Source organism: Ostrinia nubilalis, chromosome 4 (genome assembly GCF_963855985.1).
Source record: "Ostrinia nubilalis chromosome 4, ilOstNubi1.1, whole genome shotgun sequence".
Classification (NCBI taxonomy): Eukaryota; Metazoa; Arthropoda; class Insecta; order Lepidoptera; family Crambidae; genus Ostrinia; species Ostrinia nubilalis.
The window spans coordinates 14,808,311-14,825,483 of NC_087091.1; the positions used below are offsets into that span (position 1 = coordinate 14,808,311).

Sequence of the window (17,173 nt, forward strand, 5' to 3'; positions counted from 1 at the left end):
CAACTTAAATACTTTTTCACGACACGATTTTGGCACGGAAAAAGTTAAACACCAATCAAGATTTTTATAGGTCAGTCAGTGCCCTAGGTCTGGGGGGGCACGGAGGGGTGACATGGACATGTTATGACGTGACAGAGCATACAAATCGGAAGCTTATCTGAAGTCTTGCTGACGTTTGACATCTCAACAACACCCTCGCGTGCCGCTTCCATAACTCAGGCACGGACTGAGTTAACCTAACGAAATAAGTTTTATTTCTGCAGCATTACGATGACGAAAACATCTGAATTAAAAAGGTTGTGTGTAAACTCGGTTTTAGTTTTCTGGCTGTTCAATTCATGCGTCATAAACATAAATGTTCGAGCCGCGCGAAAAACTAACGATCTTCATGAAGTTGTTAAAGAAAAGTGGCCACTCTTAGCGAGATAATGAATGCGGCAAACAACCTGAAGTGGTAATCACAACATCTGCTTATCTTAAAGCACTCGTTTGATCTATTATTTAATGACACATTGTTGTATTGTCCCGACATTCACAGTAGAACGCCCACCGAAAACGGTTCTACTTTGCATCATATTGGCAGTTCTTGGACCATGTATGTATCTTTTCATTAATGTATTGTTATTAAATTATACAATGTCAAGTGCTTACATTATCGTCTGTAAAATTATTTCTAATATTTTAAACCATTATTGAAAAAAAAAGACAATTAAATAATAATACAGGTGTTACTTTGTTAGGTGCTCAACTGAAAAGGATTGATTCTAGATCTAGAGTTCAAATATTCCCAAACAAACCTTCCTATACAAATTGTCATCAGCAATGAGTCAATTAGTATGGCGGAGGTCAATGTATTTTTGAGCATCTAGATATTGGTCCTGGAAAAGTTGTATTTAACTAGAATCAACACTTAGTTTGAGCATCTACCAAAGAAACATCCTGCATTTTTCTGCTTTGCCATTATTATTATTATCTGTCACGAGTTTAGAACTTGATAATATTCAAAGTAGCAAAAGCAACTACATTTTTAAATCCAGAATTATTATTTCTTCTTCATTTTACAACTTGTAGTTGATCAATATGCGTCTGATCACGGCGCTGCTTCTATGCGTCGCGGCGGCGTGGGCCGGGCCTTTGGACGTGAGGGTAGAATCGGGGCCGCGCGATGTGAGGGTAGAGTCCGGAGCCCGCTCGGCCGCTGATTGGTGGCAGACCGCGCTAGTGTATCAGATCTACCCTCGATCTTTTAAGGACAGCGACGGTGATGGCATTGGTGATTTGAATGGTGAGTTGTGATTGAATTTCATAGTTAACAAAAATTTGATTAGACTAGGGGAGACTGGGTACGGTAGGTGAGGGGTACAAAGGGAAAGGCATAGAATTGACAAGTCAAATAAGGCTGTATGGACCTGTCCCCGCATGCCCTTCCCCTTGTACCCCTCACCTACCGAGCATTGTTCGATAACATTCGAGTCTACCCTACCCTACTTAAAAACGCTTTGGTTGTGTAATTAAATAAAAAAGTGCTCTTCATCTGCGTTATGTAAACATAAAGGCGCTATGGAGCGTGAAAAAACAGAATATTGGTTTTCCTAAACTTTACAGGGTGTTAGGTAAATGGGTATATGAGCCGACACTAGCCCATATTAACATATGCATATAAATAGTATGGTGAAGTCAGAAATTTGATATCATCATTTTAATTTTTCAAATGTTCATACAAAATAAAATTTATAAAATCAGATTTGTATGAAAATTAAAATGATGATATCAATTTTCTGACTTCACCATACCATTTATATGCATATGTTAACATGGGCTAGTGTCGGCTCATATACCCATTTACCTAACACCCTGTATATTGTCAAATAACATTGTGCTTTCTTCAAATGTGACATTAAACTTTCCCCCCAGGAATAACGGAGAAGCTGCCCTACCTGAAAGATACAGGGGTAGACGCGATCTGGATGTCTCCCATCTTCCTGTCGCCGATGTACGACTTCGGCTACGACATCACCGACTACCGCCAGATCGCGCCCGAGTACGGGACTATGGAGGACTTCGATAACCTCTTGGCGACGGCTAAGGAAATCGGTGAGTATTTATAAATTTCAAAATCCAGCTAAATGTTGGGTAGATTAAAGCTTCAACCACACCAACGCTTGCAGATCGCCATCGCTGGCGCGATCATAGGCCAATGACAGGTCGCGCGGACTGTCATGGGTCGCGCGACCTGTCATTGGCCTATGATCGCGACAGCGATGGCGATCTGCATGCGTTGGTGTGGTTGAAGCATAATTGCTTCTCGGCAAAATTGTTGGCAGCCAGCTATATCCACTTCACTTTATTTTTTTATCCCTGGTAAGAAGTATTAGACCTCACACTATTATAGGCCTATAAAGGCCTAATAAGAATTAATAGGTAATTCGTAATAACGTCTTAACCAATCTACTTAGAAACAAATATTTTTACACACGTTTTGTACCACCAAGGAATCCAAGCCGGAAGTACCTTCTTTAAACAGCAAACTAACTAACATGACATCCCCAGGCATCCGCGTTATTCTGGACTTCGTGCCAAACCACACGGGCAACGAGAGTGAATGGTTCATCAAGTCTAAGAACCGGGAGCCAGGGTACGAGAACTACTACGTCTGGGCCGACGGGATCCCCAGCCCCGACAAAGCGGGTGTTATGCTGCCGCCTAGCAACTGGGTAAATAGCAAAGAGATCTTTCATCATGTCAGTCACTGGACGTCCACTGCTGGACATAGGCCTTCCCCAATGATTTCCATACGGTCGCGGTTGGTAGCCTGCATCCAGCGTCTTTCTACTTCCTTTATGAGGTCGTCAGTTCACCTTGTCGTCCAACGCTCTGTAGAGACATTTATTTTACACAAAAAACAATTGGATTTCATGTCAGCTTAAGAGCAGTTTCGCACTATGTCCGATCCGACAAACTAATTAGAGATCGGATCTAATGCGTAAACTATTATACAAATAGTTCTACTACTACTCTAGACCGTATTTTCACGGATCGTATCGCACTCTTAGGTAGTCACCCTTAGGCTTGAAATTCCTATTTTTATGACTTTTACAACGGATGATTAGTTGAACATCGTTCGTGCGTCGAGTGTCGAAGTGTGCGGACGCGTATCGTATCTGCTTGGAAATATTTCTAATTTTTAAATTGTGTGTTAAGCAAGAACAAGTCCTTTGGTGATTGTAACAAAGTGCATAATCACTGTACGCTCAAGCAGTACCAGTGAATTACCAAGCCTTACCGGTTCTACTCGAATAGACCAGGAGACAGTGTTCATTACTTTTGTGTCAGAATGAGTCTCACGCATTCACCGCCAGATACAAACCTCAGCCGCGCAAGTGGATCCACTCATAATCTGTGTAATTATGACGATGAAGAACAAGTTAAAGTAAATCCGAGAAAAAGGCGACCTCACACACTGGATTACGATTTTAAACAAGACCTAGCTGATTTCCGTAGTGAGATGAAAGATCTTCTCAAGGAATCAATTAAAACTCAAGTCCATAACATTACACAAATGCGCGAGGAAATGAAAGAGGAACTCAAAGACTTAAAATCGACGACCGAAGAATTAGCAAGAGAATACAAAAAACTTAACGACAGTGTTACGAATATAATCTGTGAACATAAAACAATAAAAACCAAAATTAATACGATTGAAACCGACTTAAGAGAGCTTAAGAATAATCCAATAGATAACCTTCAACATAAAACAGCAACACAGCATGAGATTATTCAGGAAGTACATGATAGACTACAACGTGAAAAAAACATTATTATGGTGAATCTAGTGGAAATAAATGAAAAGGACATCACGTCGGATAAAGATGCGGACTTAGAAGAGGCTTACAATGTACTAAAATGCATCTACCTAGACTGCCCTAAGCCTCTCAAAGCAATCAGATTGGGAAAAACTATGGATAGCAAGCCTCGACCGCTTAAGTTGATTTTTGATAGCTCCGAAACACCGAAACACTTACTAAAAAATCGGTCAAAAACTCCGGCTAATACTAGAATCTATAGTGACCAAACACCCGCTCAAAGAAAATATCTGAAAAATCTCCAAATCGAAATGGAACAACGTGAGAAAAATGGAGAATCTAACCTTAAAATACGATATGTCAAAGGAATACCCACCATCACTGAAATCACACCTTCAAAAAACGAATAAATACTACTTGTAAACACCCTAACAATGACTTCAGCTCAAACAGTATTACATACCATATAGTGAACAAATACCAAGACCTTCCCGTGGACTCATCGTCTCTCAAGTTCTTTTACGCAAATGTGAGGAGCATTCGTACACCTGGGAAATTTGAAGAATTGCAATGTATCCTGAGAGCTATTGAATCTACAATCAATGTGATCATCTTAACTGAAACTTGGATACAATCGGAACTAGATGGAAAATACTACAGTCTACCCAACTACAACCATATATTCAACTACCGACATGATAGAATAGGAGGAGGCGTTTCCATATATTTGCACAAGAGCATAGATTTTGAAATAACCGAAAACAAACACAAAGATAGTAATCACTACTTGTGGATATTTCTACCACGATTTTCTCTACACTTGGGAGGTGTTTACAAGCCAGGCGATACAAATCATAAAGAATTTCTTGAAATATTTAGCCAACAGCTGGAAATAAGAAAGCGATCAATCGTTTTTGGGGACTTCAACCTGGATTTGATTAAAAGCGACACTCCTACCACACAATATTTGTGCACACTTGAAGATACAGGATATGACGTACTAAACAAAATAGAAAAAGAATATTATACTCGGCGAACTGAATCTACAAACACTATAATCGACCATATCCTGACAGACTTAAATAAAAATTCATTCAATGTCTCGCTAATTGATTCTGCTATGTCCGACCACAGACAGATCTACGTGGAGGTCCTTAAATGCAAGACAAAGACCAAACCAAGGATTCAGTACGAAGCGATGGATTACGATAGACTATATAAGAGTATTGAAAAATCTGAATACATAAACGAAACGAATAATTATACATACTTAGAAAATTTCATAAAAACACATATTAAGCAAAATAAAATAAGAAAAATCAAGATAATGAACCTACCGAAGGATGATTGGATTAATAAAGAAGTTATTGGCATGATGAACAATAGAAACATGCTTTGGAGACGACTACAAAACAGTGGTGGCGACGAAACCCTGAAAAAAGAATTTACAAAAGTAAGAAATCAGGTCCAGCTGAAAATTCGCAGAGACAAGAGGAACTATTTCTACAATAAATTTCAAGACTGTAAAGAGAACCCAAAGAAGATGTGGGAAGTTATCAACTCTCTGGCTATGAACAAGACGAAAAGTAACTATGTCCCACCCAAATTAGTTTTAAACTCACAAACTATTACAGACGGTGAGAAAATTTGTGATGTATTCAATGAGTTTTTCTCTACCGTTGGTACGGAGTTGGCCAGTAGGATTCCACTGAAATACCATCAGGACTCAGGTAACACACTTATGTACAAACATGGACATCAACACGACATTACCCTTATAACTCTTAAACATTGTACCACTAAGGAAGTAGCAGACGTAGTAGATAGCCTAGATACCAACACCAGTACTGGCGTAGACGGTATTAGCACAAAGTCAATAAAATGTATTAAGCATATTATAACCGCACCCTTAGCAGACTGCATAAATAAGTGTTTTGATCTTGGTATATTTCCTGACAATCTGAAGCTGGCTAAAGTGTCCCCTATTTATAAATCTGGTCCAAAAACTGATCCCGGAAATTACAGGCCAATTTCGGTCCTACCGGTACTATCCAAGGTTTTTGAAAAAATAATTTACTTTCGTTTGAATGAGTATTTGTGTGAAAAAAGGTTTCTCATAGACCAACAATACGGCTTTAGACCGAAATCAAATACGCTATCTGCAGTAACCGACTTAATAACAAATATAAAAACCAAAATAGACGAAAAACAAATTTGTTTAGGGATCTTCATAGATCTAAAAAAAGCCTTCGATACCGTGTGCCATACTAAACTTCTGGAAAAATTGAGTAATTTGGGTGTCACTGGATCTGCCTACAACCTACTCGCATCCTATCTTTCAAATAGAAGTCAGATTGTTAGGATGGGTGACTATGAAAGTGCGATTTGTAATATAACATGCGGCGTTCCGCAGGGCTCAATACTGGGACCCCTCTTATTTCTAATTTATATCAATAACATAAACCAAATCGGTCTGAAGGGTTATCTAACTTTATACGCTGATGACACTTGCTTATTCTATTTTGGAAAATGTATACATGAAATCATAAATGACGCACAAAATGATCTAAATATCGTAAACGAGTGGTTTCTATATAACCTACTTACTATAAATACATCCAAGACATCATTTATGATATTTGTTGCTAAAAATAAACAGTTACCTCAATTTACCCCCTTAAAAGTTAACAACAACATCATCAGTCAGTCTAGTAGTGAGAAATACCTAGGATTAATATTAGATGATCAACTTACATGGAGACCCCACATTGACCATGTGCGGTCGAAGCTTATAGCACTTTCTGGCGCCTTGCGTAGAATGGGTAACTGTCTCCCATTAACAATAAAGCATACTGTCTACAACGCGTTAGTGAAACCTCATTTGGAGTATCTTGTGGAAATCTGGGGATCGGCATCAAAAACGCACATTAAGGATCTACAGATATCACAGAATAAAATAATAAAAAGACTTTATAACTTTGACTTTTTAACACCTACAAAACAGCTTTATACAAAAACAAACTTTTTCGATATAACACAACTATACACTTACAACTTGTGTTTATTGATCAAAAAAATTCTGGAAAACACTATTCAAACAAATATAACTCTTTCTAAAAAAACATTCACACACAGTTTAAGAAACACAAACAAATTATTTCTTCGTCAACCGAGAACAACAAGGTATGGAAAAAAGAATATAATATATGAAGGTGTTCAACTATATAATAAACTTCCGGATTCAATCAAAAATAGTGAAAGTATACAAATATACAAACGAAAACTTAAAGAACATATACTAACTATTACTTGAATGACAAATTAATTTAAAAACTAAATCTTACACCTACTTATAAAGTGAATAAAACGTAAAACAATAAATTAAAATACATAATCCTCTATTATTTTTTGCAATCTAATTATGAAACTTTCATCTGTAGAAAGACTCATAAAATACATTAAATAAATAAATAAATTAATTAATAAATTAAATATATAAACTTATTTTGAAATATAAACTACAAAAATATAATAACTAAACAACTATTTGTAAATATGAATTTTGGTACACTGTCTCCTACACTACACAACTCCAATGCTCACTGTTAACTTGCCAACTTGGGCGAACCAAACACTATCCCTCCCGCACAGTTTTCTACGAGTACCCGAACAGTAAAAATAAAAATAAAATCTCGTATTCATTTACAATCTTATTTATTTAGTAGGTGGATACTTACTCACTACACCTAGTCACACCTACCTAGTCCTGACTGAGTAAATGATAGTTAGTTTGAGGGCCATTATTTCTGTGTCAACGGAGTTGCAGATCTGATGTTTACTTATTCGAAATAATGTTAATGATTATTTATGTACCTACATTATTTTTTGTTTGTGGGCTTTGCGCATGCTTCGTCACAAGACAATTTTATTGTTGTAAATTATTATAATCTCATGTAAGTGAACTACCCTGTTCTTATGAGAATAAAGATTCTTTAAACCGAACATCCCCGTCACTAAATGGCCTGAATGTAACAATTCACTCTCTTTTTTAGATAAGCATTTTCCGTAAGAGCGCTTGGGAGTGGTGCGAGGAACGTCAGCAGTTCTACCTTCACCAGTTCGTGGTGGGGCAACCCGATCTCAACTACCGCGACCCGCGCGTGCAACAGGAGATGAAGGTGCGTGGAAATGATTCAATGCGGGTTCGGATCCCGCTGGGGTCAAATGCTAGTAAGATGAGCACAAGCATCTACTTAACACGGAAGTCGTGGGTGGTAGTAGAATAATAATTGGTTTAGTACGCATATTTTTTAATATGGTATCCGATATGTAGGTAGATATAATATTATCGTTAAAGCTCTTGTTTTTAGCTTAAAGTTTAATTTTTCTTTTCCTATTTTCTTACTATACTTTTCACAGGATGTGCTAAGTTACTGGCTGGACAAGGGTGTGTCAGGTTTCCGTGTAGACGCCATCAACATGATGTACGAAGTAGACCCCAAGGACTTCGACGGGAAGTACCCAGATGAACCGCTGTCGGGTAAATACTAGCTCATGTTAACACATAGCTCGCAGAACTGATGGCCGTTGGAGGAGAAAAGTTCTCGAGTATGACAACCACGGAGCCATAACCAAACGTCTTCCTACCTATTTATGTTATGTCAGTCACAAAAAGTTGATAAGCCGGTGAAACGCAACTGCAACTTTCTGATGATTCTGATGAATGAAACTGAAACTTTCAAACTGGTCGCGTCATGTGTGGTCTCTCAACGGACGCTATGGCAGAAACTTAGATGCAACTCAAAAGTAACTAGCAGTTGCAGTTTCGTTGCAGTTGCGTTTCACCGTCTGTTCTGGGCCTAAGGTGCTCTCACCGGGAGCATTCGTGTGTAATGTAACATTATAGATTTGACTTAGTTTTATCAAGCAGACACATTGTATCATTACAATGAGCATTGTAATGATCGGTTCTCCTCCTTCACTGATGTACTCGTTTTATATCATTACAAGGTACCTACGCCCTATACGTAATGGTCCATTTTCCTCCCTCACTGCTGTAATGCTCGACTCTGTAACTTTACATTACACGCTAATGCTCCCGTCGAGGGAGAACCTTTAATTTAACACTGAACCATGTTTCCTTTTAAAACAATTCAATCGAATTCCAGGCGACCCCAACGCAAACCCAGAGGACTACGAATATTTGAGCCACCCCTACACTCGAGACCTGTTAGAGACTTACGATGTCGTATACGATTGGCGCGATCTCCTGAACGAGCACACTCAGAAAGACGGAGAGTACAAAATCCTGATGACGGAGGCCTACACCGACATCGAGCTGATGATCCGGTACTACGGCCACGGGAACAGGAACGGATCTATTCCCTTCAACTTCAGTTTCTTGGGAGATATCAACAATCATTCGAACGCGAGAGACATCAAGATGATTATCGATAGGTTTATGACGTACATCCCTATCGGGAAGACTGCTAACTGGGTGGTAAGTTTGCCGCTTATACAGGGTGTTAGGTAAATGGGTATATGAGCCGACACTAGCCTATGTTTAACATATGCATATAAATGGTATGGTGAAGTCAAAAAATTGATATCATCATTTTAATTTTCATACAAATCTGATTTTATAAATTTTATTTTGTATAAACATTTAAAAAATTAAAATGATGATATAAAATTCTGATTTCACCATACCATTTATATGCATATATTAACATGGGCTATTGTCGGCTCATATACCCATTTACCTAACACCCTGTATTTTGAACTCTGATGAAATTCGGTGTGCAAGTCTTCTCAAACTGTTTAAGTTTTCTTTAGGACTAATTCACCCAATGTTGGCAAATAAAATACTTTTTACTTTTCTAGAATGGGAACCACGACCAAAGCCGCCTGGCTTCACGTCATGGCACGGACCGCGTAGACGCCATGAACATGCTCGCGCTACTGCTGCCCGGAGTTACCATTACCTACCAGGTATGTACTTACAAGGCCATACAGGGTATAACAGACTCGCTTGATAGACACCTATAAAATAGAACAATGAATCAAGGCCCGATTTGACCAAACTTTTATCCGAGAATAACTCCTGGTTTATGGCACATTGACAGTTTCAGTAAGTATGGTAAATGTTTCAAAACTGACGATTTATTCTGAGATTAATATTTACTCTTGTTTGGTCGAATCCAACCTTAGTTATTAAATTTTCTTAGGGTTTAGTCGCTTCTCAAATAAAAATATAAATAACTTGAAAAAATCGAACTGCCTAAGGCGGGAATCTGGCCGCAACAGCGTATTACATTTGAAAATTTCGACTGATTCATCCAATGTCTAAGTAGCTCAGACGGAAGAGCAGTCGCCCGGCAAGCGAAAGGTCGTGGGTTCGATAATAATAGAACATTGTTTAACTACGCACGCATGGTAATACCTTCACAGTGCTGCTCGATCTACCATATTATTAACCACCACTTATCTTATTTAATAACCAGGGTGAAGAAATCGGCATGACCGACGGCTACGTGTCCTGGGAGGACACCAAAGACCCCCAAGCTTGCAACACAGACGACCCAATCAACTACTACAAGAAGTCGCGCGATCCCAACCGCACTCCCTACCACTGGGACGATTCGAGCCAAGCTGGCTTCTCCACCGCCAATCACACCTGGCTGCCGGTCGCGGATAACTACAAAACCGTTAACCTGGCCAGCCAGATGAAAGCTTCCAAGAGCCATTACAAGGTAAGGTGATTATCACACTGCACCGCGCTCCGCCGCGGTCCGCGTGGCGACATATAACGAATCCCGCGCGCAAACGCGTTGTCAGTGTGTTGTGCCGCGCGTGTTTTCTATACAAACTGAGGTACTTGCATATAATGATTAAATCTGTCGTCTCGCGTACCGCGGCGGAGCACGGTGCAGTGTGATAATCGCCTAAGTGAAACACTGAATTCAATCAGTTCAATTTATGAAGATTTTTTTCCTTCTCTCCATGGAGCTCTAATGGCAGCGCATAACCTCTTGGTGTGAGCATTGACGTATCTATGTTACTGTAAAAGCTCGAATTGCAGTAAATCCTAAGATATTCCAGTAAAACCTAAGATCTACCAATTCCTAATGGTAAATGTCCCAAAAGGTTTGCGATTCGAACTCTTACCACCATTTCGTTGGTAAATCTTAGGATTAACATTAATAGCACGGTAAATGTTGAAAAACAAAACAAGCATTTTTGACAGGTAAAAATCGGTCTTATCTACGCATTACACGAGCGCAGCCTTTTTGTATTGTTAAATGTACGAACAATTTAAGAACAAAAAAGACCACGGCATCACTTTTTATTTTAATACAATTAAACAAACCATGATGTCACTGCCTTGTTTTTTCTTTAGCAACGTAAGATCATGTCATATAAAATACTAGCTTTTGCCGGCGGCTTCACCCGCGTGAAATTTAATTTGTCACAGATCGCCATAAATTATAGCCTATATGTTATTCTGGGTTATAAACAATAATACTGTAAAGTTTCATCAAAATCAGTTCAGTAGTTTTTGCTTGAAAGAGTAACAAACATCCACACAAACTTTCGCGTTTATAATATTAGTAGGATGCATGCAGTACAAAATTTCAGTGTCCTAGATAGGCTAGATATGATATTTACAGGTATGCGCTACTATCAATGCTGGGTTATTATAATTCCGATTTTTTCCACTTCACATTTCGTTCATGCCATGGACGAAATAACAAAAATGATAATACCATGGACTCCATGGTATTATCATTTTTGTTATAATCTTACTAATTAAAAGTTCTGTACACTTTTACGAAAACAAACATCGTTGGTTATGAGTCAGAAGGAATAAAAAAAGGAAACAGTAAAAATGTGAACACCAAAACACAAGAAAAAGAAATGATTGCAAATACTTAATTTAAATAAGTTGGTGTTAGTTTGTACTTATTACTATCGTGATACCTTTATAATACTATGTACCTGTTTTGTCTAATAGGTAGTTGATGAAAGTAAGTAATTAAGGGTTACTCATTGTTTTATTCTTAAAACCAACATCTACCAGCTGACAGAGGTAAAACCTAGCATATACTGAATTCGAATGGTAAAAGCTCGAAAAAATCGTCGTATTTTCAGAAATACATACATTTACCAACTCATGTCGGTAAATCCTAAGACTTACACTTAAATCTTAAGATTAACCGTAGTTCGAGCTTTTACAGTAACATCTATAAGGGTCATTCCACAAAAATATGTCAACTCTTAGTCCGCGCCACATTTCACATGAAATATTTGTTAATATTTTATTCCAAAATTGTTAAATAACAGCTCGCAATGTGCTTTATTCATCACCCATTTATATTTTTTGAAACTATTTTTAAAACATCTTAAATTCCTTTTGAATGACCCAAAACGTCATTCCCTGGGCATGTCCGTACTCCAAATTTTGTGTTTTGGGACCCACATTTATAAAAACATCAACTTTATCCTTTGTTTTAATTAACGAATAATCTATTTAAATGTATGTTACACCAAATTCTATTAATATTTTGCGGTTTCAATAAACAATAATTTGATTTTCCTTAGTTGAAAAAGAGTCTACAGCTTTTAGCGTCATTCCCTCGCCACGCACTGATTTTATAATTTTGCGCTTTAATATGTATTTAGAGTGAATGACATTTAGTTGAGTTTAAAGTACGATACGAAGTTATCCTCGGACCATACTGGCTTTGCGGTAGCCGTTTTTTGAATGAGTGCAAACGTGCCAGTTGTTGCGGAAACATGTGTTAATCCAGTCACTTCGTCAGTCCCTAGTTGAGTAGCTTTATTGATTACAAGAAGAAATTGTATATAATTTAATTAGTATTTACGTGTGGTTTTTTGGCTATTTTCGGTACATCGTATTAAGCATCTTATAATATAAAGTTAATCTGCATTTGTGTTAAGTTTTACTCCAAATCGTCAGTCCCTAGAGCGTCAGGCCCTAGCTTTAAACGGCACTTGGGACTAAATTACTAGTTAGGGAATGATGTTTTTTATATGGTGATAATAACAAAACAACTACATTATGTATATTAACTTATCTATAAATTAGAGATGCGCCGAATGTTCGGTCGAATATTCGTATTCGGTACATTCGGTACATTTTTTCATGTTCGTATTCGGCCGAATGTTCGGTTGAATTGCCGAATAATTACCGAATATTAAAAATATTGTTAACAATTAAAAATAATGATATTTAATTAAACAGTTTGGTTAACTAATTACTAAATAAGTGTGGTTTATTGCGAAAGTATTTTGTAGTTTTTGAAAATGAAACAGACACTACTTGTAGGTACCAATTATTTATTGTGAAATAAAAAGATTAACAATCAATAAATAATTATTTTATCAAAGAAACTGCTGCTTTGCAGACGATAAATGTAATTTATATGAAATTGAAAATTTTACGAACACTGCTTTGAGTAACAAACAACTATTTTCAGAAAACTTTTTTTAGAATAGTTATAATGTAATAAATCTTAAGGAACCAACACAAGTATTCAAATATGTTTATAAAGTCAAATAAGTTTTTTAAATAAAACATATCTAGGTATGTAGGTATGCTAGTGAATGGTGAACTAGGAATTGTTATAACTATTTGTAGTTTGAATTAAATGTAAGTCAAATAAAATTCTTTAAAATCAACAATAAACAAATTAATATCATCCGTTCACAAATAAAAAAAAATACAAATTAATAGAAACTTGAAGATTCACATTAGTCGGTAATTTAAGCTTTAATCAAATTAATTTTTTTTTGACGAATGAGAATATTAGCATTTAGCATAATAAAATCTGATTCTCAGGATTTCTTTCTATCCTTTAACAATCACATCATAAATTTAACATACTTAAATTATGAACATTAGTCAACAATTTAAAACAACATACCTACTTATTTAATTATTAAAATTTATAATTTAAGAGTGGTAAATTATGATGTAAAAATACTAGGCTCTCAGCCCTGTGAGGCAACAATCTATTACGTTTCTCTTCGTATACATTGCCTGCTTCGGAGAATAACCGTTCACTGTATACAGTGGTTGCTGGAGAAGTTAAAAAAGTTCTGGCTAAAACAGCCATGAGTTCATACTTTCCTTGATTTTTTGCCCACCATGTAAAAGGACTCATACTGCGTTGTAATAAAGTCTCATTCAAATATTTTTGTAATTCTGAAGCTATTTGGCTTTTAGGACTTTGACTTTCTTCAGATATTGTTGACTGCTTAGTAGACGCTAACTCTTCGTAACAACTCCAAAATGCTGAGTGAGAATCGTGAGATTCGCAAGTGCCCACATTTGTCACATTTTGTAATGGTGGTCTTTCTTCTTCATCGCTGCTGCTCTCATCACTCCTCCTGATATGTTCTCTAAAAAATGCTGACTTAATTGATTCAATATTTTCGGTAGAAAAGAAATTCAGTCGGAATCTGGGATCTAATAATGTGGCCAGTGTGTAATATTTGTCTTCTTGAATGCTTGCAAATCTGTGTTTTAACTCTGTTTCTAGTGTCTCTCGCATTTCATTAACATTTGGGCATGCCCGTTTAGTGGTAACCTTTTGTAAATACTTTAGAAGTGTCGTAATATGTGGAATTACTTCAGAAATTGATGAAAAAGTACTACTTGTGAGCTTTGTTATTTCTTCGAAAGGTTGCAGCAGATTCAATACATCTTTCAAAATTTGCCACTGGCGCTCTGATAAATTTTGAATATTTACTGTACTGCTGTTGTCAGAAATATACAACGACACAGCCCGTTTCTGTTCCAGAAGACGTTGACACATATAAAACTTACTGTTCCATCTAGTGACAACGTCTTGTACCAGTTTATGTTGAGGTAAATTGAGCTCTTCTTGAATCTGAACCATTTTTTCTTGAGCTTGCGGGGAGTGGTTGAAGTGAGTCACAATTCTTTTGGCTGACATTAGAGCTTCATTTACATTTTCCTGGACCTGCAATGAGCTATTTATAACAAGTTGTAAAGTATGTATAAAACATGCTTTTCCAACATATGGACTGTCATTAATTGCTTTCACTATGTTAGGTCCATTATCTCTGACAATCACATGTATAATTGAGTCGATTTGCCAATTTTTTGCCATTTCCTCCAGGTAAGATTGAATATTGTGTGCAGTGTGTTGTCCGGTAAAATGAGCCATTTGCAGAACCGCATGTTGAACAGCAAAGTTTTCATCGAGCCAATGCGCGGTGAAGCTTAAAAAGCGTTTCGAATTATTTATACACGTCCACATGTCTGTAGTGATGGCTACCGATTTGGCTTTCATCAATTTATCCTTGATAACCGCCTTCACATTGTCATACAGACTGGGTATGACTACTTCAGTCATGTATTTTCTGCTAGGAAGTTGGTATTTTGGTTTCAATAATTTAATTAATCTATTAAATCCAATGTCTTCGACTATTGATATCGGTTGATTGTCAGATGATATCATTACAGCAACTGCGTTATGAATTTCGAGAGATCTAGGATCATTGATATCCCATTTCATCATTAACGTGTTCTCTAAAGTTTGCTGTGTTGGTTTTATATGTATTTGAGAACTTGTACCTGAAGTTGAAGGTTGATTTTTGTCATCATTGTGTATACGGGATACAGGCTGCAGCGTACTTGCTTCTTCTTTATGTTTCTGCTTTAGGTGATTTGTCAATGCCGAGGTAGAAGCACTTCGCCCTGTACCCCCACGCGAAATAATTGTACCACACAATGTACACTTTACTTTTGTCTTATCACTTTCGCATTCATTAAAAAATGTCCACACATGCGATCTTTTACGTCCACTCATCTTCAAAAACGTTCGTCGACGTAACGTAAATAATGTTCACACGATAACGATATTATGCGAGAACTGCAATATTTACCCGAAAGAGCGATGCGTCGACTGAGCGAGTCGCGCTAGCGCATAGGGGCCGCGGGTTGTGCGCGGGGCAGAGAGGGGGGCGGTAGCAAACGCCGCCCGGCTCATGCAGAGCGCCGTACCGACATGTACAAACCTGTTTGCCGCGCAGAATTGAACCGAATGATTCGGCCGAATATTCGGTTCGGTATATTTTGAACCGAATATTCGGCCGAACATTCGTATTCGGTTCAATCTACATTCGGTTAATGTTAAGGTTATAAGTTTTATACTTTATTAGAAGTCATATAGGAGTAATGTAGTATGAAAAAATTGAAAATTATAATTTCTCCTAAAATAAAGCATAAAGTGACTGGCCCTTTTAGACATAACATAATTAATTAATAAACTATAATTTACACTAATAAAGTATTCAAAAGCATCTTAAAAAAGTTACGGACAAAATGACGTCGAAAATATACAGATTTTTATGGAATGACCCATAAAACGAATGAACAATAAAGCTATTTTAAAATTCACTAGTGGCTTCTGAAATACATTGATGTTAAACACTGATATACAGTGAAAAAAAATGGTGTACCATTGAATACCAATCGCATCTAAGCAGATGAAGTTTCAAGTGTTAACATCCTCAGTGCCAGTATAATTTTTGCACACGCATTTCTCATATGAATAATTTTTTTACAGTTCTACAAAGATGTGGTAGCTGTCAAGAAGAGCGACGCTGTTCGTTTTGGAGATTTGGACACAAGAGCGTTTTCGGAAAACATCCTTGTTGTTACAAGGTAGGTGTAGGTACAGTTGACAGTCATCTAAAATCCTAGAGATTTTACATGGCGTTTGCAAGTGCCGAAATATCGGAAACTCAAAATTAAGGCACATGGTAGCAGCAATCCCGTCAGTAATAATAATTATAAATATTTTTCACAGATTAGCACACCTGAATCCGGGTATTGTGGGTATAGTGAACCTTTCCGATGAGGACCAAGTTGTGGACTTGAGCTCAATCAAGATGCTGCCTGGTCACCTGCTCTATGTGGCTGCTTCTGGAGTTCACTGCTCACTTGACAAGTGGTAAGTTGATTCGTTGCAATTTTAACTATCATTTGTTATTACTTGTTGACTGCAGAATTTGAGTTATTAAGATTTTCTACAGCAGTCAGACAGAATAGTGGCGAAAAAAATATTATTTAGCCGATAAAGTTTGTGAACTTATAAAGTATTCTAGAAAGAGTAGTTATTATTGAATATATTATTTATTTTTTATTACAGGCAAATTGTGTTGAAGAACCAGGTTACCGTGTCAGGTCACTGCGCTATCGTCCTCAGGACCCTGTTATTCAATTGCTGATTCAGCTGAAACACTTGAACATACTAGTACTTACTAACTGACCAATATATGCAATAATTAAAGTACAATTTTGTTTTATTTACTGA

The 17,173-nt window shown here is 37.1% G+C and overlaps 1 protein-coding gene across 1 annotated transcript; it reads left to right on the top strand.

The window, feature by feature from the left end:
- Window positions 1-514: 514 nt before the first annotated feature.
- Window positions 515-17,130, top strand: LOC135071251 (maltase A1-like). Its single transcript, XM_063965036.1, has 12 exons — window positions 515-595; window positions 1,072-1,285; window positions 1,915-2,094; window positions 2,551-2,714; window positions 7,856-7,981; window positions 8,223-8,343; window positions 8,972-9,303; window positions 9,687-9,794; window positions 10,307-10,555; window positions 16,424-16,521; window positions 16,667-16,810; window positions 17,009-17,130. The coding sequence occupies exons 2-12, from the start codon at window positions 1,081-1,083 to the stop codon at window positions 17,085-17,087; spliced, it is 1,806 nt and encodes a 601-aa protein (XP_063821106.1). The 5' UTR covers window positions 515-595; window positions 1,072-1,080; the 3' UTR covers window positions 17,088-17,130.
- Window positions 17,131-17,173: the final 43 nt, after the last annotated feature.